The sequence below is a fragment of the Dermacentor albipictus genome, chromosome 4 (genome assembly GCF_038994185.2).
Source record: "Dermacentor albipictus isolate Rhodes 1998 colony chromosome 4, USDA_Dalb.pri_finalv2, whole genome shotgun sequence".
NCBI classification, from domain to species: domain Eukaryota; kingdom Metazoa; phylum Arthropoda; class Arachnida; order Ixodida; family Ixodidae; genus Dermacentor; species Dermacentor albipictus.
The window spans coordinates 166,098,724-166,122,634 of NC_091824.1; the positions used below are offsets into that span (position 1 = coordinate 166,098,724).

At 44.2% G+C, this 23,911-nt stretch overlaps 1 protein-coding gene across 2 annotated transcripts in view; it reads right to left on the reverse strand.

Annotated features, from left to right (window-relative positions):
* Positions 1–525: 525 nt before the first annotated feature.
* LOC135910077 (signal peptide peptidase-like 2B) overlaps positions 526–23,911 on the reverse strand; it is a 45,193-nt gene continuing 21,807 nt past the window's right edge. Inside the window, exons 9-14 of one of the 2 annotated variants that reach the window (XM_065442085.2) lie at positions 17,831–17,905; positions 17,023–17,070; positions 14,964–15,117; positions 12,003–12,080; positions 8,131–8,195; positions 526–1,186 (exon numbers count right to left, since the gene is read on the reverse strand). In XM_065442085.2, coding sequence (XP_065298157.1) covers positions 995–1,186; positions 8,131–8,195; positions 12,003–12,080; positions 14,964–15,117; positions 17,023–17,070; positions 17,831–17,905 — 612 coding nt within the window. In that variant the 3' untranslated portion in view covers positions 526–994. Of the gene's footprint in view, positions 1,187–8,130; positions 8,286–12,002; positions 12,081–14,963; positions 15,118–17,022; positions 17,071–17,830; positions 17,906–23,911 lie in introns of both variants that reach the window. The other variant, XM_065442082.2, reaches the window with a different exon arrangement.

The window sequence follows — 23,911 nt, forward strand, 5'->3', positions numbered from 1 at the left end:
ATGGTGATAATCCAAGCACCTCCGTCACCCAGGAACTTCTAAACGCCATCATCTCAGCGAATGGACCCAGCAGTCACTAGCAATAGAAGTGGTGCACGGAGAACACGAAATAAGAATGTCAGTCTGAGTTCAAAATTATCTTGAGCTGCTTGGAGTTAAACTAAATGTATATATATGACCCAATGCGCTAAAATATGTAACAGGTCAGACTGTCTTGAAACGCTCTGGGTTATGGTACTTTTTTTTCACTATAGCAAGGGTCCAGGACAAAGTCGTCTGTCAAGAACAATGTCAGAAATGTCGTGTGTGAAAAAAGAATTTTGCGAAATTAGGCGCTAAGAAAAGTGCTTGGTTCCGATAAAAGAGTGAAGGACAGTCATTCTCGGTTTTGACGACGTTAGTCAAATTACGTGGCCACGAAACCGAAGATCCACACATGAACATTGCGCGATTCAAGCACGCTGCATTGCAGACCATGCAGCGACGAGCCGAGCAAGCTAATATTATCCGTGTAGACTGCGTATGTCTCATAAGCACAGGTTTATCTAAGGCTCTCTGATGAGGTTGAACCATCCTTGTGTCGACTAAGAAAGATGTCAGCGGTTTTCGTTGCATAGCACGGCTGAAAAATATAAAATAAAATATATGGCTACTTTCAACTGCAAGGACACTGTACCTAGCAATGACGACGATTAACTTTAGCGTCCAAAATCAACAGGTGTCTATAAGATAAGCCCTAGCGGAGGGATCGGGATTAACTTTGGCTACCTGGCATTTTTAAATCACGGACCATGCTCAGCGAAATAAGGCACCCTGGGTCGGGAACTCGCGTGCTAGGAGTTGAACGTCATATAAAATATATCGATCAGTCAAAGCGGTGGGTACTCATAACGGACCAGTCAGCATCAACATCTGCCCGTTATATATCTTTTAAAGTATGAACAGTCTGTTAACAAAAAAAAAACTACTTTCGGCGCTAGATATAGTGTGCTCGCTAGAGGAACTTCTCCGGAGTGAGCTGCTGTGAAGCGTGTCCCGTTAAGGCGATTCCGTATGATCCCGCCGGTTGGAACGCCGGCTGCACGGGTTGAGTCACCAAGTTTCGAGGGTCGGTGGGTTTGAGGTGGTCCTCCGCGAGGACGTCCGAGTGCGAAACGTCGATCTCCGACAGGCTGGGCTCCTCGGGCTGAAATGGAATGAACAAATTTAAAGTTAGTCGCAACTGGTCGAGCCTATACTTATCGTGACTGAATATGTAAGCAAAGAGAAACTATACATACCATTGTGCTTAGCCTAGTCAAAATATGCCACACACGTTTATCGAGAAGAATAAAGAGTGAAGGGTTCCATTTTTAAGTAAACAACTATACATAAAGACAACAGACAATGAAGGCAGGGAAAGCATGGATGAAATTAATTAAGTGAAATCAAATAACTATAAGTGACACCTATCTTTGCTATACGCTTCATATTCATAATTGTAACTTTTTTTAAAATTTCATTCTCAGTTTCGTCGGGGTTCATGCCCGTTGTGCATAGTTCTTTATTCATGTTAATAGTCTTTAGCGCGAAGAAACGCGCGACACGAGAAAAGGCACACACCTGTGTCCAGTCTGCCTTCTCTCGTGTCGTGCGTTTCTTTGCGCTAAGACTGTTAACATGCAATGCCAACTAGCCCACCAGTGCGTTTTGTGGATCTTTTGTTCATTTCATGAGATCTTGGCCTGCGTTTTATTATGCGACTGATCAGTTTCTAATTCTTTATTTTATTGCCTAACAGCACCAATAAATGTTACCATATACAAATTTTGTTTGCTTTCTGCGATTTGCCGGGTGTTGCACGAAGTGCGTTAGAAATTCCTTTAAGATGGGAAGAATAAGATAATGATATGATTTCCTCTCTATTGCTTTTAGAGCAGTGTCATACACTTGAAGATCAACCTATGTAGTAAATAAATGAGCAATTATGTCATCATCATCATCATCAGCCTGGTTACGCCCACTGCAGGGCAAAGGCCTCTACCATACTTCTCTAACTACCCCGGTTATGTACTAATTGTGGCCATGTCGTACCTGCAAACTTCTTAATCTCATCCGCCCCCCTAACTTTCTGCCGCCCCCTGCTACACTTCCCTTCTCTTGGAATCCACTCCGTAACCCTTAAAGACCATCGGTTATCTTCCCTCCTCATTACATGTCCTGCCCATGCCCATTTCTTTTTTTTTATTTCAACTAAGATGTCATTAACTCGCGTTTGTTCCTTCAACCAATCTGCTCTCTTCTTATCCCTTAACGTTACACCCATCATTCTTCTTTCCATAGCTCGTTGCGTCTTCCTCAATTGAATTACATCCCTTTTCGTAAGCCTCAAGGTTTCTGCCCCGCAGGCGAGTACTGGTAAGACACAGCTGTTATAAACTTTTCTTTTCAGGAATAATGGCAACCTGCTGTTCATAATCTGAGAATGCCTGCCAAACGTACCCCAGCCCATTCTTATTCTTCTGATTATTTCAGTCTCATATTCCGGATCCGCAGTCACTACCTGCCCTAAGTAGATGTATTCTCTTACCACTTCCAGTGCCTCGCTACATATCGTAAACTGCTGTTCTCTTCCGAGGCTGTTAAACATTATTTTAGTTTTCTGCAGAATAATTTTTAGACCCACCTTTCTGCTTTGCCTTTCCAGGTCAGTGAGCATGCATTGCAATTGGTTCCCTGAGTTACTAAGCAAGGCACTATCATCAGTGAATCGCAAGTTACTAAGGTATTCTCCATTACCTCTTATCCCCAGTTCTTCCCAATCCAAGTCTTTGAATACCTCCTGTAAACACGCTGTGAATAGCATTGGAGAGATCGTATCTCCCTGCCTGACGCCTTTCTATATTGGGATTTTGCTGCTTTCTTTATGGAGGACTACGGTGGCTGTGGAGCCGCTATAGATATCGTTAAGTATTTTTACATACGGCTCGTCTACACCCTGATCCTGTAATGCCTCCATGACTGCTGAGGTTTGGACAGAATCAAACGCTTTCTCGTAATCAATGAAAGCTATATATAAGGGTTGGTTATATTCCGCACATTTCTCTATCACCTGATTGATAGTGTGAATATGGTCTATTGTTGAGTAGCCTTTGTGGAATCCTGCCTGGTCCTTTGCTTGACAGAAGTCTAAGGTGTTCCTGATTCTATTTGCGATTACCTTAGTAAATAGTTTGTAGGAAACGGACAGTAAGCTGATCGGTCTATAATTTTCAAGTCTTTGGCGTCCCCATTCTTATGGATTATAGATTATGTTAGCGTTCTTCCAAGATTCCGGTGCGCTCGAGGTCATGAGACATTGCGTATACAGGGTGGCCAGTTTCTCTAGAACAATCTGCCCACCATCCTTCAACAAACCTGCTGTTACCTGCTCCTCCCCAGCTGCCTTCACCCTTTGCATAGCTCCCAAGACTTTCTTTGCTTCTTCAGGCGTTACCTCTGGGATTTCGAATTCCTCTAGACTGTTCTCTCTTCTATCATCATCGTGAGTGCCACTGGCACTGTATAAATCTCTATAGAACTCCTCTGCCACTTGAACTATCTCATCCATATTAGTAATGATATTGCCGAATTTGTCTCTTAATGCATACATCTGATTCTTGCCAATTCCTAGTTTCTTAATCACTGCTTTTTAGGCTTCCTCCGTTCCTGAGAGCATCTTTAATTCGATCCATATTACACTTCCTTATTTCAGCTGTCTTACGCTTGTTGATTAACTTCGAAAGTCCTGCCAGTTTTATTCTAGCTGTAAGGTTAGAGGCTTTCATACATTGGCGTTTCTTTATCAGGTCTTTCGTCTCCTGCGATAGCTTACTGGTATCCTGTCTAACGCAGTTACCACCGGCTTCTATTGCACACTCCTTAACGATGTCCACAAGATTGTCGTTAATTGCTTCAACACTAAGGTCATCTTCCTGAGTTAAAGCTGAATACCTGTTCTGCAGCTTGATCTGGAATTCCTCTATTTTCCCTCTTACCGCTAACTCATTGATCGGCTTCTTATGTACCAGTTTCTTCTGTTCCCTCCTCAAGTCTAGGCTCATTCGAGTTCTTACCATCCTATGGTCACTGCAGCGCACCTTGCCGAGCACGTCCACATCTGGTACCATGCCAGAGTTAGGGCAGAGTATAAGGTCTATTTCATTTCTAGTCTCGTCATTCGGGCTCCTCCACGTCCACTTTCGCCTAACCCGCTTGCGGAAGAAGGTGTTCATTATCCGCATATTATTCTGTTCCACAAACTCTACTAATAACTCTTCCCTGCTATTCCTAGAGCCTATGCCATATTCCCCCACTGACTTGTCTCCAGCCTGCTTCTTGCCTACCTTGGCGTTGAAGTCGCCCATCAGTATGGTGTATTTTGTTGTCACTCTACCCATCGCCGATTCCACGTCTTCATAGAAGGTTTCGACTTCCTCGTCATCATGACTGGATGTAGGGGCGTAAACCTGTACGACCTTCATTTGGTACCTCTTAATAAGTTTCACAACAAGACCTGCCATCCTCTCGTTAATGCTATAGAATTCCTGTATGTTACCAGCTATATTCTTATTATTCAGGAATCCGACTCCTAGTTTTTGTCTCCGCTATAAGCCCCAGTAGCACAGTACGTGCCCGCTTTTTAGCACTGTATATGCTTCTTTTGGCCTCCTAACCTCACTGAGCCCTATTATATACCATTTACTGCCCTCTAATTCCTCCAATAGCACTGCTAGACTCGCCTCAGTAGAGAACGTTCTAGCATTAAACGTTGCCAGGTTGATTCCAATGGCGGCCTGTCCGGATAAAGGGATTCTTAGCACCTTCTGCTGCGTCACAAGTCTGACTGCCGCCGTGGTCAGTTGCTTCGCAGCTGCTGGGGACTGAGGGCCGGGGTTTGATTGTTGTATTCATATAGGAGGTTGCGGCCAAGTACTGCACTAGGGTGGCCAATCCTGTTCTGGTGAGGGAGTGCGTTACCGGTTCTGGTCACCGGGATCCGGCCACACTCCAGGCCTTGTTTATGCAATTTTATCAACACGCGGATTTTTTTTTAATCCGGTGGAAAATTATGTGGCACCGGGATTCGAACAACGGTCCTCTTGCAAGCGAGGCGGATGCTCTACCTCTACGCCACCGCTGCACGGTAATTATGTATATTAGACTAATTATCCTTTTAACCAAGAAAGCTATGCGATTGATTCCAATGTAAGACTTGAAGCGCGCCATCTGAGGAGCTCGTAATCGTTTCCAGAAATGCAAAAAGTTGACGCTGCTAGTTTTTACAGTGCAATAAATTCCGACCAATTTCACAGAGAAAAGCGAAACTGAACAGACGAAGATCGTTACTGTGGCGACCATGAGTGATGTGACTGTTTCCGCCCTGCCGTCGGGTGACTTCGAATTAAGCCACCGAGATTGTGGCTTGATAAGGGCGCTCGCTCGATGCTCGCAGCGGTGAGGCACAACCAATCAGGTTGGCGTCTACTATGGACGTTACAGTTGCGCTCTTCGGCTGTTCAGTTTTGCTTTTGTCTGTGAAATTTATCGGAATTCATTGCGCTATAAAAACCAGCAGCGTCAACTACTGGCATTTCTTGAAAGGGTTACGAGTTTCTCGGATGGCGCGCTTCATGTCTTCCAATAGTATAAATAACACGGCATTTTTAAGGTAAAGAGGTAATTAGTGTCAGTTACATAATTGCTTGTCTGATTACAACATTGAGTCATTTTCAAATGCATGACTGTCGTAGGGACATCATTTATTATCTCGTGTTTTCTACTCTCAAGGAATTTTTAATGCATTTCGTGAAACACCCATTAGTAGTGCTTTATGGTTGATAGGACATTGTGACGTGTTCCCTCCGCGCAGGAATGACCTGAGCACTTACACATCCCGCGCTAAAAGGGGCTAATATGTTGTGAATGTGAAGGGGTGAACGTTATATAATGCGGTTTGGACAAATAAAATTCCAGTTGGAAGCGCAGGGCTTGTCCTGCGCGCCTGTTTGATTTCTGTCTTCGTCTTTTCGCGCTCTTTTACTTCGAGTTTTTTTTTCCTCGACGCAGAACGAAATTGTTGCTCTAGAGATCGATGCGTAGGCATTATAGGACAAATGAGGAGATGATATCTCCACCCGCGGTGACACGATTTCCGCAAACGCCGTCCACAGAACATTTTGTCCGGCACAAAAGTAATCATGTTGGCTCATAAACACGGTCCTTCAGTGTTATCCGCGTTCGACTTTGCCATAGATAGTGTCGTAGTGTTGCCAGATTCAGTTATTTGCAGCGAGATCAGGCCAGTCAGGTTTTCGCCATGTTCGGAAAGTGATGGCCAGGAAATTTTCGAGCTACGTGGTTTTTGTTCTTCCGAAATCTAACACTGACCTCTTTATTTAACTTCGTGCAGAAGTAAACGAAATAATCCGCACTGAATTTAAAGTGAATGTGCAGGCAACGAGAAAAATTGCAATTTAATAACTTCAGCCGGCTGATAAAGCTTACATGTCTTGTTACATGTAGTGTACATACGTCGCTGCAATATTGAAAAAATTCTGGGAGGAATATCTGTGGGTAAAATGCTTTGGCCTTGTCTGCCTTGTACACTTATAATCGCACACTACGGCGATTACTGCATTACTACGCCGATTACTGCACAACAGCTGCAAGCCGGGCTCAACTCTAGCGCTCGCTTGCGGTCGCACAGCCGGTGCTGCGGTCTAACTCCCGTTCCTCCCGCTAACGCATGAGTTGTTTCTTCGTCTAGCCGAACCAAATATAGCCAAGCAACAGCAGTTCACCAGGCTAAACAGTGGTTCAACAACTAAAATAAAGGCTAGTATGCTTCGCATCCTGGGCTTAACCTTAGCTAAGCCACAGCCATTCTTTTATTGCTGTCTCCACTATTGGAACTTAATGAAAGCTTGGAGCTAATGTATTTTCGCCACTCTTAGGTATGTTGGCCAGAAACTCCAGTACGAAACTGGCTTCGGTCATCGCGGCAATTACTACGTATACATTTAGCTTGCCGCGTTGCAAGATCCGCTATCGCAAGGCAACTGTGCGCATCGCGCACGTCCGCCTTTATCAGCGTAGTGGTGACAGAGGCGGGGAAATGGCGAACATCTCGATTGCCGCCGCCGTTCCGTCGTGGTATACCGACGGTGCAAGTGGAGCAAGCGCGGACCACGCGTGGATGGTTAGAAAACTTTCAGAGACGGGCGCAGTGCGATCGGCTGTGAAAGGTCTGGGAATAAGTGGACGCGCGCAGCGTCACACTGCGCTTATACTCCGCTGCGCACATAGCAGTCAACGCTGTGGAGGCTGGAGTGACTTCTCGCAGTGGCTTCGTTCGCGCTAGGATATAGTTTCGTGCCTTTTGACCGTAATTGTGCCCGACTGTATTATATATTGGCTCAGTATTGAATGAAACAAGTTTTTATTCTTAAAAACAAATGGTAAACGGCTGCTGATGCATTGTTTTAGATCATTTTTATTTTTGGCGTTCTTTTTTTTTAATTTGCAACCCGTCGCGAGAAGCCTCACGTGCATTCTCGCGCGAGTGAACGCCGTTGACGCGCAGCGAAGCATGGACGGAACGCGCGGAGTGATAACATTTCCTGACCGGACTTCTTGTGCAGCTTCCGCAACGTTCACTGCTATGCACGGAACGTAGTCGGCTCTTCAGCGGAGCGTTCTGCCTACTGCTTCTTGCGCGAGCGTTGTACGTACAAACCCTAGCGTTCCTGCCGACTAGTTGTGAGCATGCCAAGTAACACTGACGTGTATATACCAACGTTGATGCACGCTGTCGCTTGATTGAAATAGTGCCGGCGTTGCGCAACGTTGTGAGACGCCTGCTATCTACCAGCAGGGCACTTCTGCTCAGCGGCAGTTCTCTCGCGTGCTGCGTCGCGCAGACATGTCGCCTCTGTGCCTCGGTAGAACAGCGTGTGTGTGTATATATATATATATATATATATATATATATATATATATATATATATATATATATATATATATATATATAATTAGTTTAGCTCCTTCTAGCTCAAGCTTCTGCATCGTTGTACGGAAACGACAGACCAAACAAATATTCGTGAGACTTGCCGCATTTCCGTTCCAGATGTCGTCGAACTCGCCCCTCAGCCGCGCAATGAGCAGTGTCGGCAGCACTGTGAATGGCACGAGGAACATCAGTGCAGGCTGGGCCAGGCGCATCAGGTAGAGGCTGGCGAACGTCGCCAAAAGACCTAAGCCGTAGACTGCACAAGGATCACAGAACAACGAGCAAACAGTGGCGCCAAAGGTAGCAAAAACGGGCACAACTTAATATTTCTTTATCTTTACGATGACGTTCCATGAGTAATCACTGTAAATCGCTATTAGAAGCAACAAATGATCATTAGGTTAATTAAAAGTGACTCTCCAGAGTTTCGATTCCGTTTGTGAAACTGGGCCAGTGGAATTAAGCAGCAAGTGGACATTTCAAAAAGCTGGAAGAGCTTGATGCTTGGTGCAAAAATGGCAGCTCTGATGTACATGGTCTAAGAAAGTTCACGTACTGCAGCTTGACGTGGAGGCGGATTATATGCTGCGCTGACTTCTTGGTTTAACTCTAAGGCTTTGCAAGCAACGTTACAACAGCTATTTCACTTTCTTTTATACATGTCTCATTAAGCGATTGGGACGGCACGGATGACGAGAGACCAAATTTACTCCCCAGAAAAAGCTGAAAGGAAACTAAAGAAAAAGTATGTACGTATGTACATACTGTCAGTATGTACGTAACCTTTACTATAGTGCATTCTGCTCAGTGCATAAGTGTGCTTTGTGTGCCAACGTTTGTTGTTGTTGGGAGTAGTTGGGAGAGAATGGCAGTATAAAGTTGGCCAGTGCAGCTGTGGCCAGAGCATTAGGTAAGAGAAAAAGTGACCGAACAGTCAAAATCTGGGGTTGACGACGCCTTGAACTTTCCACACGAGCTCCTTATCACGTCATGGATGCTGACAACGTCTGCTGAAGAATAATACTTTATCAATGGAGATTCAATATACTATACTCAGAAATAAGCAAAAACTAATCCTCATAGCATTTATGGTATTCTCTGCTACACAAAAATGAAATAAATGCCGTGAAATGCGTGACTTATCGACGTCATCGGCACCACGCTTAGCCCGCGAAATTCGATTGGCCAAGTTTAGCCTACAACATTCTCACCACCAATACATGGCTTTTCTTCGTGAAGGTCATGCAAATAACGCATTACAAGACTACTCTGGCAGCCTCAACTGCGTTACCCTTTAAATGTCGTGTTCCGTTAAGAGAAAATCAGCAGTGCTTGCGGGAATTGCGAGGTGGAATAACCAAACGTGATCTCTTCACACTTATGCAGGGTGTTTCACGTAACCTAAACCAAGAATACAAAAAAAAATTGGGTAAGTGCAGCTGGGTGAAACCAACGACACATGCTTTGCCGTCATGTGGCGCTCCTCAAAATATTTTTTTTAAATATTTCGCTTGATTATTTAATGAACTAAGATCATTTATTTTTAAAAATTGTATTCACTTTAGCGCCGAGCATGTTACGTTGTATAGGGGGTTCAGGAACGACTAATCCAATTTTGTTGTGGCAATGCACGTGCTGCGTGGTGCTATTTTAGGCGTTTAAGGAAAGCTTACAAAATGTGAAATACAGCCACGTGACTGCACTCATGCGCTATCGTACGGTTCTTCCTTTCCGTGTGCCACCACCAAAGATGCTGACGCACTGTGAAGCCGAGGCCTACCGCTGCGGCCGCTCTCTTCGCCACGGTCCGCGCGCATGGTTCTTTCGCACGAAACGCGTTTGAGAGCGCTGCAATACGATAGCGCATGAGCGCAGTCACGTGGTTTTATTTCATACCTTTGCGGGCTTTCGTTAAACGCCAAAAAAGTCACCACGCAGCGCGTATGTTGCCACAAGAAATTGGATCGGTCGTTTCTGAATCACCTCTACAACGTAACCAAACACACTAGGCCCTAACGTGAACATCAAATTTTTTGGCATAATTGACTTTAGTTAACTAAATAATTAAGCGGAACATAAAAAAATACTCCAAGGACGGCAAATCATATCAAATCTCACCATGAAGGCAAATCATATGTCGTTGGTTTCAATCAGCTGCGGTTAAATAATTTTTAAGTCCTTGGTTCAAGTTACGTGAAACACCCTGTATCCCTTTTTAAATTGCGACATTTGAACACATTGAACTTTGTTACTCTTCTACGAATATCCATACGGAGAACTACATAGTGATAGGGTTATGAATTATTACTTTCTTTTTACCACTGTTAAAGGCGTACTCCGCACAGTGGACGAATTCATTATTCAGTGCACGTACGGCACTAAGGCAGTCGCACAAATAACAGTCGAACGGATTTAAAACGAAGTGCTTGAGGCCTCCAAAATCATTCGTTATACAGGTCACTTTGTTGTAAAGGTCACGCACCGCACAGCGTCACAGTGGAAACGGAACAGAATTATTCCTTCGTTATACAGGCAATTTCGATGTAGAGGCGTTCGACTTTATGTTGGACATCTTGGTCACCAGAAGACCGCTCGTTCTCTGTTGTGTTCCCGTACCGTGTGGCGGAGAAATAGACGTTAACGCCCATGCAAAAGACACCCAGCGCCGAGTGCATCCGTATGCATCCTCACTTGTTATTTTCTTGATGTTAAGTTTATACGAGTAACACAAATTGAAAACAGGTTGCAAACATTAATTTGCTCTAGCTCACAGTGCTTGAATGCAGTGGGAAGGTGAGAGTGGGAAAGTAAGGAGTTGGGCGAAAACTCGTATGCCCAGTAGCATGTTGCAAAAAGTGAAAAATGAAGGTCAGTGACCAAATAAACAATCTTACTTTGTCAGCGACTTTAATTGTTCACTTTTTGTAAAGCGGTAGTAGTTGGGGGCAGGGGGGAGGAGCGGCTGCTACGTGTTGCGAGAAATCATCTGTAGTTGACACCGTAGCTGTCTCGCTAGTCTATTCCGTGACATAAGTAAAGACCGGTCTCCAAAATTGGGCGGTTGCCGATCTAGGAAGACATGCGAGGAGCCATCAAGACTTTGTATTCGGTTACCAGGTGACTTTAGCTTTACACCTAAGTACCGACCTTAGCTTCGGGCCATATGAAGAAAACAAACGCATTCAGTGTGACTTTTGGCTGATAGTGCAATATCGCTATAAAATAACTATGTTTTTACAGCATTCGTATATGCGACGCTTTTACACTCGGTTAACATTTCAGAGGAGTAGCCGGAGCCGCCTGCAGCAACGCGAGCACCAGCTAAAACAAAGTTCATAAAAAAATGCAGCATATCGAACGAGTCGGGACCTATATACAGCGAAGCTTTTCGTGGGGGCATAGAATCGAAACATGAGTGCACGCACGCACGCACGCACGCACGCACGCACGCACGCAAATTATGCCGAGCCTTTTGTTAAGCGGAATTACTAACTAATAGCAAGTACGACGGGTGCCTTGAACGCATCATGGTTTCAGAGGCAGCATGCGTATATGTGCGTAGGGCAATTCGAATCCATTCTATCCACAAGAGGCATCTACTTCATTACAGTGCAGCCGCGGCTGCGCGAAGGCGAGTTTTCAGGTTCCTTTCTTTTTTCTTTCCCGCGCATGGCCAGCACCGCTACTGCCGCAGATGCAAGCGCGTTATGGTGGTGGTGCAAAGACGCCATGTGATTTGCGCGGAGCGCTACTGCGCTGTGATTGGTTGACCTATTCGGCAAGAGAACAGCCACACTGCAGCCACCGTCACGAAACCAGGCGAGGTTTGCAAAGAAAATCTTCGCTGTTAAAACAACTTTCCTACTGCTTTTCTTCCCCATACACTGCTGGACAACAAAAACCTAAAGGAAAGGGAGGGGGGGCAGTGGAACACAAGGGTTGATTAGGTTCATCCAGAACTGAGAATACTTACATATCAAGGCCACAGGGAAGTACATGCAACCACCGACATGCATGAGGTCGAAGCCGCGCAGAAACGCGAGCAGAAGGCCTGCGCAAATGATGCGAGCAGTTGAATCGGTACATTTGGACAACATACATGCATATATCATTGCTCACGACTTTAAAGCGTGGCGGATACGACAACTATGACTACGCCTCGATTTCCATTGCTACATGCTCAGGCTTTAGCACCAATTCTTACCTTGTAACCAAAATAATTACAGGGGGAGAGAGGCTGGCTAAGTTGAACGTGCTATAGCCTATGGGCTGTATGGTGCAGCTAACTATTGCCATGTGAGTATCGTTCACTTCGTTCGCTTCGTAGGTTGTTTTGGTATCACGTTTTTGTTGTCTGGCGAGAACGCACTCACGATATCAGATAACACATGGTTCTTGAACGTAGTAGTACATTCCAAAAAGATGGGAACATCGCATATCATTGTGTTGGTGAGCTAATACATTATTGTGGCACGCACACTAAGACAATTCGCACACTTGAGAGCGTTTTTATTTGTTTTATAATTCACTCCTGACACCTATAGAAAAGGGCGTTTGAGTGAAGTAGTACGCCCATATGAAATGAATTTTTTTACGCGTGAGCATATATGCCCCCACTTTGAAGATTCGCGATGCGGGTCTATGAAGCTCGGCGATAAAAGCTGGCACAGCGCCAAGATTGAGGCTAGTGGCACAGCTGTTACGCCGGTTGATGGACGACCTACACATGGATTTACCTGATGTTGAGCTATATGCTTATTATTGCGATAGCAATCACATGGACACTACCAGCGAATTTCCGCCGTCGCCGTCACCGTGATGCTCCGTATAAAGTCCAAGGTTGATAACATTTTCAACGCGTGGCGCGTGCTGTATGTAGGAGTGAAAGCGTGCAATTAAGGGTGACATGATTTTGGAGCATCACGGTGACTGAAATCATGTTACCGTACCAACTCGCCCAACTGTCTATCCTTTTGAATTAAAGGTGAGCCGGCGACGGCTGATAAATCTAGCGCTCGCAAGGGAGGAAAGCGGGGAGGAAGCGCAGTCTTCCGTGGCGCGCAAGGCACCAGGAGAAGGGGAGGGAGTGGGGGGGGGGCGTTCTACTTTGGCGGCTGCTGCGTATGGTGCGGCCGCGTGGGACCTAGCTTAAAAGCGATTTGCAATGGGGAGAGAGGGACCCAGTGCTGGAATCTTCGTGTGCACTGTATTTTTGCCGCTTAGTTGGCGTTGAAGCGAGAAGTGGCATAAAGGTCAATTCGCTCGCTGCTGCTGCCGCGCTTCCTCACTCCAGCATTTTGAAAGCGAGTTTCCGCGGTCATCGAGTGAGATGCCTTCATATTTGCTTGTGTGCACATGACACCATTCTTGTTGATTTAGTTAGTAAGCGAGTGTTTACAAGTTTATACGGCTGGTAAAGCTACTATCTTTACTTCATATAGCCGTCTAAAATTTGTTACGTGACCAACGCTTTGCCTTCAGGGCGAAACTGCGACATTTTTACCAGACCACAACAATCCTCTGGGAGGTCAACTGTTCCAACATACCGCCGGAAGTCACATTACGTATCACTTAATATAGAGACTTTCTCAAAAAATAATAGCATGATTTTGTGAGCTATCTTCTCCACTCTACTTCTCTACTAAATACGGCACTATTGCTACGACACAATAGCTAAACGCCGCGAGAACGACAGGACACAAGACAAGGAGCAGATGAGACAAGTGTCGATCTCAAGTGGATTTTTATTACAGACGAATAACTGGGTTAAGCATTTGTAAAAGAAAGCAAGAGAAAAGAAAGGACCTTTACACTAAAAGCACCTGCAAGCGTAGGAAGGAGTGGTTGGGGCGCGATGAAATACGCGATTTTCAAAGCGAGGAAATATTGTTACTGAATATAAACTTACCAAGCACTATGGCATGTGTCGTTCTTCCTATTCTTCCTGGTTTTGGGACGCTCTTATATATCGAAATAAAAGGTTACCAAGGCTGGCTAGCTCATCTGATACTCCTTTTCTTAATTTCAAGTGATTCAAGGCTCTTTCTAGTCATTTCACTGGTTGTGTTTGGACAATGGTTTGGACATACACACAGTGGCTGCGTTTACTGGGCTCGGTAGGTCTAAGCACTCCTGAAACTTTTTGTGGTTATCTTTAACCTGTTTTAAACGCAGGAGCTGCTACTGAGCGCTATAGCATTGTACGCCTCATTATTTTTCCGTTTCCGTGCAGCCCATGTTAATTCCTAAGTGAGAGCTTCCATTTCATGCCATTCATTTATTTTCTGAAAGTGCCCAAGAACAGCTCCACGTCTTAATATTGGTGAAATTGTGTTACTCAAAGAACTGAAAACAGAAAAAAACGAACACAAAATCTAAAAAAAGAAATGGTACAAATTGACGAAAAATTGAATCAATCAATGAGAGAAGTCAGGTAATGAGCAAATAGTAAAGCTCAAAATATCAAGATCATGACGCAAGGTATTTTGTTGTGTTACAAGACGTATTATAGCGTTAGAGGTGTAAGGAATTCACTTAGAAAATGCTGGGATTACGCAAGTTTGGACGAGGCACGCAGAACGTTACAACTGACAGTAACTGCGTACAGGAGAAGTGGTTGTGAATTAGTTTCCACAAGAATAAGTAATCACGATTTCTTCACCCTAATTCTAGAGGTCTAATATTTAAACATGTGCAGTACACGGTCATAGGCACAAAATACACTGAGTCCCAGAAATCGATCGTACAGGATACGAATAAAACTTCGCTGAACACATCTAATTTTTGCCGCATTAGTCACATTAATGCCGGTAATTATAATATATATAAGAGGCGCTGGAGCCCCGACGAGCTCCTTTCAGTTTGACCATATTATGCATCGTTATTACCAGCCAAGTGTGAAAACAATGTGCGGAGGCCAACAGCTGTTGCTCACCGGGAACGAGAATGTCTCCGAAGCCGAGAAGCGAGTAGGTATTGAGACACGCGGAGATGTCTTGGTTTCCGAATCGCGGCACCCGCATCACCATCGGAATCTGCTCCTTCGAGCCCCCGCCGCGGGCCACTTCAACCATGATACTGTCGCCTTTCTGCGGGCGAATGATTGGAGATATTGTTAAATATATGAATTTTCATGAAGAAATGAGGCTAGAAGCGAGACAAGATATTCTATGACAGCTTCAGGCGTCATCAAACGCACAAGCGGAAACTGAATATGCGAAATGTTACTGAGTCACGAAACCTAGTAACATAGTAACATATGAGGCGTAGTACAGGTTTAACAAAGATTTTTGGCTACAGCTCTGCAATGAAGTAGAATAGTTAAGTTCCAGTGACTACTTGGAGCGTATTAAGGTCCCTAAACATTATCGCAAAGGTTCATAAAAAAGGGGAGGCTAAAAATAAATTAAAGTACCAAACTTGCAGCTCAATCTCGGCAAAAAAAAAAAGAAAGGTGAGCTTTATCCATCACAACATATAAAATGAGTATAATGCACATGAATATGTAAATTATATTACATAGCATATCAATACTGTACATTTGTACACTTAATCACTATGAGCTTTTTAGAATTTCGTGATCTGTTGGAAGAAAAAAAATTGTCGTTATAAACAGAAAGGTATTTCCTTACAGTCACTAGAATTTCTTTGAACTTTTCTTTTACATGCGCTAACTATGGTTAACGTTTAATTTGTCGCGAATCTGTAAATAGTTTTTCGAGTTCTTTCCCTATGTGTCTTCTATACCTTCAATTTATATCTACTTTCTCACTCTTAAGGTGCAGGCATGAGATATCTTCGAATATTTATTGTTCTGCGTTAAATGAAGGTCCTGGAGTCTAACCCGTAGAAAAGAATGGCAATAAGCCTCAGCGCGCCGTAAATAATTTAATGCAATGTAACGTAACAGCTTTTCTACACTCAGTATTGGTTTCGTTTCCTAGGAGTATACTGTATCTGACGTCACAACAGGGTATCCTTCTTGGAAACGAAACATAAGCTGGCTATAGAAAAAGCTATTATATTGTCACGATGCATACGGACAGAACCATGCGCGCAAGAGGGAAACAAAGAGGGAGTCGTAGACTGTCTCCTCGAGCTGTGACATTCGTACCAGCCTGTGCGACTACCATTAACTTTTCCCCATGTAAATAGTTGTAAATACATATGTGCATCGGGCTCCCTCTTCGTAACGTTTAGTGGAGGTTACGAATTATTACCAATGGCACTTTGAGGCTTGTCACTATTTTTCCTACGGTCTTCATCTAATGAAAAAAAGAATGAATAGTAGAAAGTATTGTGTCAGTATACCATTTAACATTTTCTCCTCCGTCTCCCCTCCCTTCCTCGACTGCTAGCTGCTGCTCACGCGTCTACCAACGTCATTATTCTATCGAAGGGGTCTAGTTGGTTGACCTTCAAACTGAGCACTTGCGTTGAAGAAAACTTGAGCCTAAAGCCACAAGATGCAAAAGACAAACACGACGACTGGTGGAAGTAGTCGCGCCATTTTGATCAGCCAGGGCTCTTTTACCGCACTCCTGACGGGCACAAGAAATTCTCGCCCCCCATAGGAATGCTGCCGCAACAGCCGCGAATCGAATCAGCGACTCTGTGCTAATCAGCAGTCACTGCGACACCTCGAGAGTTTGTTGAGCGCAAGAGGGCACACTTGAAACATCTCCGTGCAGGTGCAGTCAACGTGAAAGGGAACAGCCGATTTACATTCAAGATCGTCAAATTTGTTGCGGAAATAATAAAAACACCGCGCAGGCTGTTAGACATGGAAACATACATAGCTACTATCAGCAAGCGAGAGCGCGCTGCTAAAATAACAATTGTGTGCACCGTTTCATGATGGACTACCGAGTAAATTATTGACACTTCAACTGGAGTGGCACTTAACACTCAAGAAGACGAGAAGCGTTTGTAAACGTGGAAATGCAGCACACACACAAAACTCACGATAATTTAAAGATTTGAAAATGGCTTACCTGCGAGGCATTTACGAAACTCGTCGTTGAATTGTGAGTAATTTTCGCCTGGAAATATCAAATGTGACCAATGATGTTATAGAGGTATATTTTTCACAATCTTTCATGTTTAAAAGCAGCTTGACAGTTGTCGAAAAAATAATATCTTATACGTTTTATAGGGATTGGACACATCTCCATGAGCATGAGTAATGTAGAGCCTTCCTTATCAGTCAGCTAAGTCATACAGCTGAATACTGAGTGGCTTATTCATTGTATCACATATTCATTTTATTTAAACGAAAGTTGCATCGTGATTCACGTTAAGTGTACGATCCACTGAGTTTTATTTTTAAAAATCAACACATGTAGAAAGACATGTGTCGCTTATGCATCAAAGTTCATGCAACCTACGAATAGTGTAGTAGTGTAGTAAAGTAGTGTTTTCGTTGCCCTGATGAAGACAACTCTCCGTGTTGAAACACTGGCTCCAGGAACGTTCCTAATTCATCCGCTGTTCACCACTTCAAACCGCTATTTTTCGGTAAAGTTCTGTCAAAGACAGCAGGATCTAACGGTGTTGTCGGGCTTTGTACTGGGCAAGCAGAATTAGGAGATAACTGGATTACTGTTGGCGTAAAGGATGCAGTATTGTTGAAATAGTTTTCAAACTCATTTCGTATCTGCTTCTTTCTATACCCGAAAGTAAAAATGAAGCTATAGTGGAGCACGATATTTTATGGCCAACTTAACAGAAGTTCTGGTACACGGCTCTACTAGTGTTAATGAAATATGAGCTGAAAAAAAGGGAGCCGCCAAGAGGACTCACCGGAATCAAATGTGGCGTGAGAAATACGAAAAATATATCATAGAAGAATAGAATCGACAGAAGCAGTGTGCATATCTGAAAGAAAAAGAAAAAGTTATGTAATTATAGTGGTATTATCTGCGACAGAGAAGACATATCGAACACGTGTTTGTATTCTGAAATTAACAGTGAACCTCGTCAACGTAACGATCAAAGAGTTAGCTCCATAAATTAATTATCGCTTTTGTGGATCAGGTGCGCAGCATGCGCTGAGACAGTCAGAAGCGTCTGTGATGTTACTGTCTGAATTAGACACGTGCGCAGTGCTGTACTCAATAACAAACATGCATCACTTCCCTTCAGCGTCTCTGGTATGAATCAGTTCAGAGAAACAAACAGCTCAATGAGGCCAGGAAATGGTCAGTGGGAACTGCAACTGCGTCATTTGTAATGGAGTGTTTTCTATTTTATTTATTCTTATTTGTTTATCACAATACCCACAGCACCCGCAGACATTACAGTAGAGTGGGGGATCGGATAAAATAAAGAACCAATAAATGACGCAGGTAAAACAAAACATGTACCCGGGACACTTTCATACTTTCGCACCCACCCACCCACCCAACCACCCATCCACCCAAACTCATTCACACACACCCACACCCACACACACACACTCTCTCTCTCTTTCTTACTTTGGTGGGCTTATTGAATTTGAAAATAGCTTGTCTCAGATAATTGTTGCGACATCAGATGACATTTTTTGCGACAAAAATGACATTTTAAACGTTTCAATTTTACAAGCGTTCTTTAACCTTACTTTCATGGCCCAGCCGCTGTAAAACGTAATCAGGCTTGGGATCCCGGGATCTATAGCCGTTCGAGAATGGAATACGTAGTGAAAAATTTTCATTCCGAGATATTCCTTGCATTGAACACTGAAATTCCTGGTATAATCTGAACAATCAAAACGAACGGCTATGCTTTGAATTTTTTAAAAACTGTTTACATCACGTGCCGACCGCGGATGCCACACAGGGCAAGCATAATCCAAAATGGATCGGACATTTGATTTGTACAATGATACCTTTGTCTCGAGTGGCAACGTTCTTGCATTTCTACGCAGGAAACCTAGAACGCGGCATGCTTTAGCTGTGATATGATCAATGTGACGGCTCCGAGAAAGAACAGGTGTGAAATAAGCTCCGAGATGTTTGTGCTCCTGAGCTTATAACGACTTGGTTGAATTTCGAGAGTGACAGGGGTCATGAGTTGATCTTTTCCTCGAAAAACGCATATGAACAGATTTTTTTCAAGGTAATGAGCATGTGCCACTTGTTGCTCCACTCATTTACTTTGTAGAGGTCATTTTGTAAAACACTGCAGTCATGGCTAGTAGGAATAACACTATACAGAACACAGTCATACGCAAATAGTCTGATTTGCGATGAAATACCGGAGCAGATATTTATATAGATGGGAAACAAAAGTGGCTCTGACTGATCCTTGAGGCACGCCAGAGGGCACATCCACTTCACGGGATGTCTTGCCGTTAAGCACAACTTCCTGTCTTCTTAAATTTAGGTATTCCTTTATCCACTTAGCAACCATACTTTTTATATGATACATTTCAAATTTTTCTATAAGAGTGAGGGACAACATCGAACACCTTCTTAAAATCTAGAAACAAGCGGTCAACACCAACACCATTGTCCAAAGCTCCTGCTAAATCATGCGTAAACTCAAGCAGCTGTGTTGTACAGGACAATTAACTACAAAATCCATGCTGGTAGGGGCTGAGCAAGGAGCGCACGTTCATATGGCTTATAACATTACTGTAAAGCACATGCCCAAGTATCTTACATGCAACGCTGGTGAGACAGGCCGGTAATCCAAAACACTATTTCGCGGTCCCACCTATGCACGTGGACTATACATTGGCATGTTTCCAATCATCTGGTAAAGAGACCTTTTGTAAAGATTTGGTGAAGATTGCGCACAGATATTTGGTTACTTCCCGTGGGCATCATGAAAGCAGCGCAGGCGATAAAGCATCAGGTCCAGTTGCTTTAAACGTATTCGATGTTTTGAGAGCGGCCTCAATCTCTCGTTGGTTGATCATGATATCGCTCATTGGCTCACTCAACACAGGCGGGGATCGCGCCACAGAGTTTTGAGTGTGAACACGAGCAGCGTACACAGAACTGAAAAAAAAAAACGAGATAAAGCACTCGGCTTTTTATATCTGATTATGGACGGTAGCCCCGTCGCTATCAAGGGTCGGTATTGTTAATACATCGTTACGGTTCATTTTAAAGAATTGTGACAGTTCTTTCGGTCTTTTCTGTATACGGAGATGGAATGTGTTGAAGAACTTATCTTTGGCTGTCTTCAAAGTTGCCTTCATCTCTTCAGTATTTTTTTTTCTTGAGTTCATCTTTAAGCTTCAACAAAGGGTTTTTCTTATAAGCAGCGTAAACGTGCGCTCTGTGCCTGGCCTTGCATTTCACGTCTCGCGAACACCACGGCTTACTTTTGCTGCGCCGCGAAGTCACAACCCATGATGGTCCATATCTTTCACGCATCTCGAGCAACTTATTAAATACTTTCCATAGCTCTTCCATGTTCAAGAGTTCAATCTGTGCCTCAAACACATCAAAATAGGAATCTAAAGGCAGATCCATATCACTGACACGTGCTTTTTGATAGCTGTAGACACGCTGCGTAACACCGTTAGCAGCTCTCACATACTGCAAATTCATATCGCGCAATACGGCTTGGTAGTCGCTTATGCCCGGTAGCACTGTTGTATAGCGTGCGGACTCTGGCGTGTTAGTGAAAAATAAATATAAAATATCTCTTGCTCTTGTGGGCTCTAGAACTAGCTGAGTTAGCTTGAAGAGACGACATATCTTCAACATTTATTTACTTGAATGGCTGAAAGCGCTGTAACTGGCATCTGCTAGAGACCAATCTATTTCTGGAAGATTAAAATCTCCGCCTATAAATAGATAATCGGTGCTCACTGTTTTCTTTGCAATGGTAAACCCACCAAGAATATTAAATTTGCTTCTTGCATGGTGGACGACAGAACGAACATAGCGATAATGAATTTAGGTTCTTCAATCTAATCTCTACCCACAACATTTCACTTTGACTGCATTCTATATCAATTTACCGGGAGCACACTGTCGCATCCGCTAAAATAAAAACACCTCCCCTGTAACGATTTCGGTCCTTACGGTAGCAAACAAAGCCTCCGGAAAATAATTCACTATCCTCAACGTTCTGTTTCACCTTGACTTGGTTAGTGACCGCAACTTCTTCAAAGCGACCTTCGGCATGTTACCTGACCAGACAAACTTGCAGCATGAAGAAAAACTTGAAGCATCAAGCCAGGATTAAGATCCAAGGACGACAGTTGGTATAGACATATCAACGAGGCTAGAAAATTCATCCCCTTTATTTAGTATACTTCTGCACTTCACAATAAGAAAAGAGAGCACAGACCCATCCGCTTTCAGTTCCTGTCATTCTGCTAGCACAACTTGGTCCAGGTATTCATCATAGGCGTACTTCACCTTACTTATATAAAGAGTAGTGAACTTGAGGTTTACTTTGTCAGTCTTCTCTCGATTCGCCTTAGCGTAATCCCACAGTCTTTTGCGCTTTTTGTGCAGGTTCTCCGGAAAGTCCTCTGAAATACTAATATATGAGCCTTTTAATTACACCTATACATGTGTTCTGATATTCATCACATCGAAAATTGGGGGAAAAATGTATCAGAAAGATCTAATGGCGCCGTCGTAAACGGGCCACAACTTCTGTATAATGCGTGCTCGTTCAGCAAATAAAGGTACAGCGAATGTTCTCTTCCCCTGCTGTTTCAAGGGTGTCTATTGTGCACATGGACGCGCAATGTATACGCGAGAGGCTTAACCAGCTCCACTCATAGCGGCATTGCAGTGGATGTACATTGGAACAGTCTTTTCTAAATCGCATAGGTGCCGAAAGCTTTAATAGGCGATGCGTATCAAAGAAATCAATATTTGGAAATATTTTCGGGAACAAAGCAGCGGGTAAGCGACAGATCTTCTGGAATAATAAAAAAATGAAATTGTGCGTTTTCCATGCACTGTGAGAATCAATGTTGTGTGAATGATTTTGCTGGTAGCTAGCTATTTACGGTATCGCTTGCGGTCACGCAGAGTGTTTTCAGATGAGGCAAGGAACATGTTTCGCGTAAAGCAACTGATTTAGATTTCGACAAAAGTTTGTCTGGTCAGGTAACATGCTGAAGGTCGCTTTGAAGAAGTTGCGGTCACTGACCAAGTCAAGGTGAAAAAGAACGCAGAGACGTTTCGGAGTCTAGACCGCTTTATAGTGATCAAGGTACCCGCACGGGTTCCGAAACGCCTCTTAGTGGTTTTGTCCACCCTGACTTGCTCAGCGACCTCACCTTCTTCAAAGCGACCGATTGCATGTGTAACGCGAGTGTGCATGTGACGGCAGCGGCAAGGCGAAAGCACGACGACTGGTTCACATAGCGCCAATCACTTACTAAGGAAGGAGACAGCTCCCACTGTGGAAAGTGGGTCAGTGGCAACGGCGGTGCAATATCTCAAAGCGCTCTCTGCCACAGCGAAAGAATGGAGCAAACTCGCTCTCGCTTTCACAAACAAATTGTTGCGACGCGACGTGACGCACGCGAAAGGCAGTGGTGGGCTTGAATATTATTCGCACGTTCCAGCGTGTGGGACCTGGGCCCGTGTACTGAAACGTTCAACATCTTGAAGGGGCAGCGCAATATAACCACGACAGAAGGCAGGAACACACAGGACAGCGCTGCCTTCTGTCGTCGTCATATTGCGCTGCCCCTTGAAGATGTTCACCCACTACCAACTCGCCCAAGTGTCGATCCTTCTGAAACGTTCGCCTTCCGCGAAACTATCGCCTTGGCCACACCTCCGCCAATGGTGCGCCTTAATTGGCTGTTGTAGCAAAATGGATGGATGAATGGATGGATGGATGGTTCCTTTGGTTCCCATCGAATCCCGATTGTACCCCTGATTTAAAGCAAACAAACGCATTTCCGGAAACCGGAAAATAAACAGCGCCATCTAGTAGTTCCGGCCCACGCCATTTTAACGTCATGGTGTCGATGGGTGCTCTCGCCGAAAATTGAATAAACGAACACGTCCTTTGGCGTTCGGTTGGTGGTGGAGTGTACTAGAGGTAAGATAGGTGGTAGTTTATAGCAGTTTTCTTGGTGGCGTCTTACACGCGTTGTTTCGCGGCGATATTTGTTGATTCCCTTAACATAAAATATTTCACACTTCTTTATTCAACTTATTTTACCTAATGCGGGGTACCCAACCGTAATCAGTGCGCAGAACCAGTACTGCGGCCACTACACTCGAAAACAACACACCCGAGCCGCTCTGCACTCGCACGGTGAGCTCTCTCATGCGATGTGAAGCGTTCGACAGCGCGTGTTGGTAGTGCACGCTGACGTCACGGGCAAGCAGTCGCTTGGTTTATTGAACGTGGCTATCGCGGCGGTGAAACTTTCGCGGAAGGCGAACGTTTCAGAATACGGCCCCTGGTAGAAACTGGAGCGCCGGCACATGCTCTCGCTTTTCTAAGCCAATTGTTGCTATAAGACATCACACGCGGCAATCGTCTCAAAGTACTAGTTAACTGTGCAGAAGTATTAATTAGGGGTTTTTTACGAGCCGAAACCACTTTCTGATTATGAGGTACGCCGTAGAGGAGGACTACGAAAATTTCGACCACCTGAGGTTCTTTAACGTGCTCCTAAATCTAAGTACACGGGTGTTTTCGCATTTCGCCCCCATCGAAATGCGGCCGCCGTGGCCGGGATTCAATCCGGCGACCTCGTGATCAGCAGCCCAACACCATAGCCACTGAGCAACCATGGCGGGTGTGCAGAAGTATGCATGCATCTGTTGCCTAATGGGTAGGGCATCAGGCTATATTGCACTTAAGGAGACAGGCTCGAATCCCAACATCGGAAATCTAATTTTTTATTGTTGAATAGGCCCAGAACGTGGCGAGACAAGAGCCTACCTAGCGCAAAGT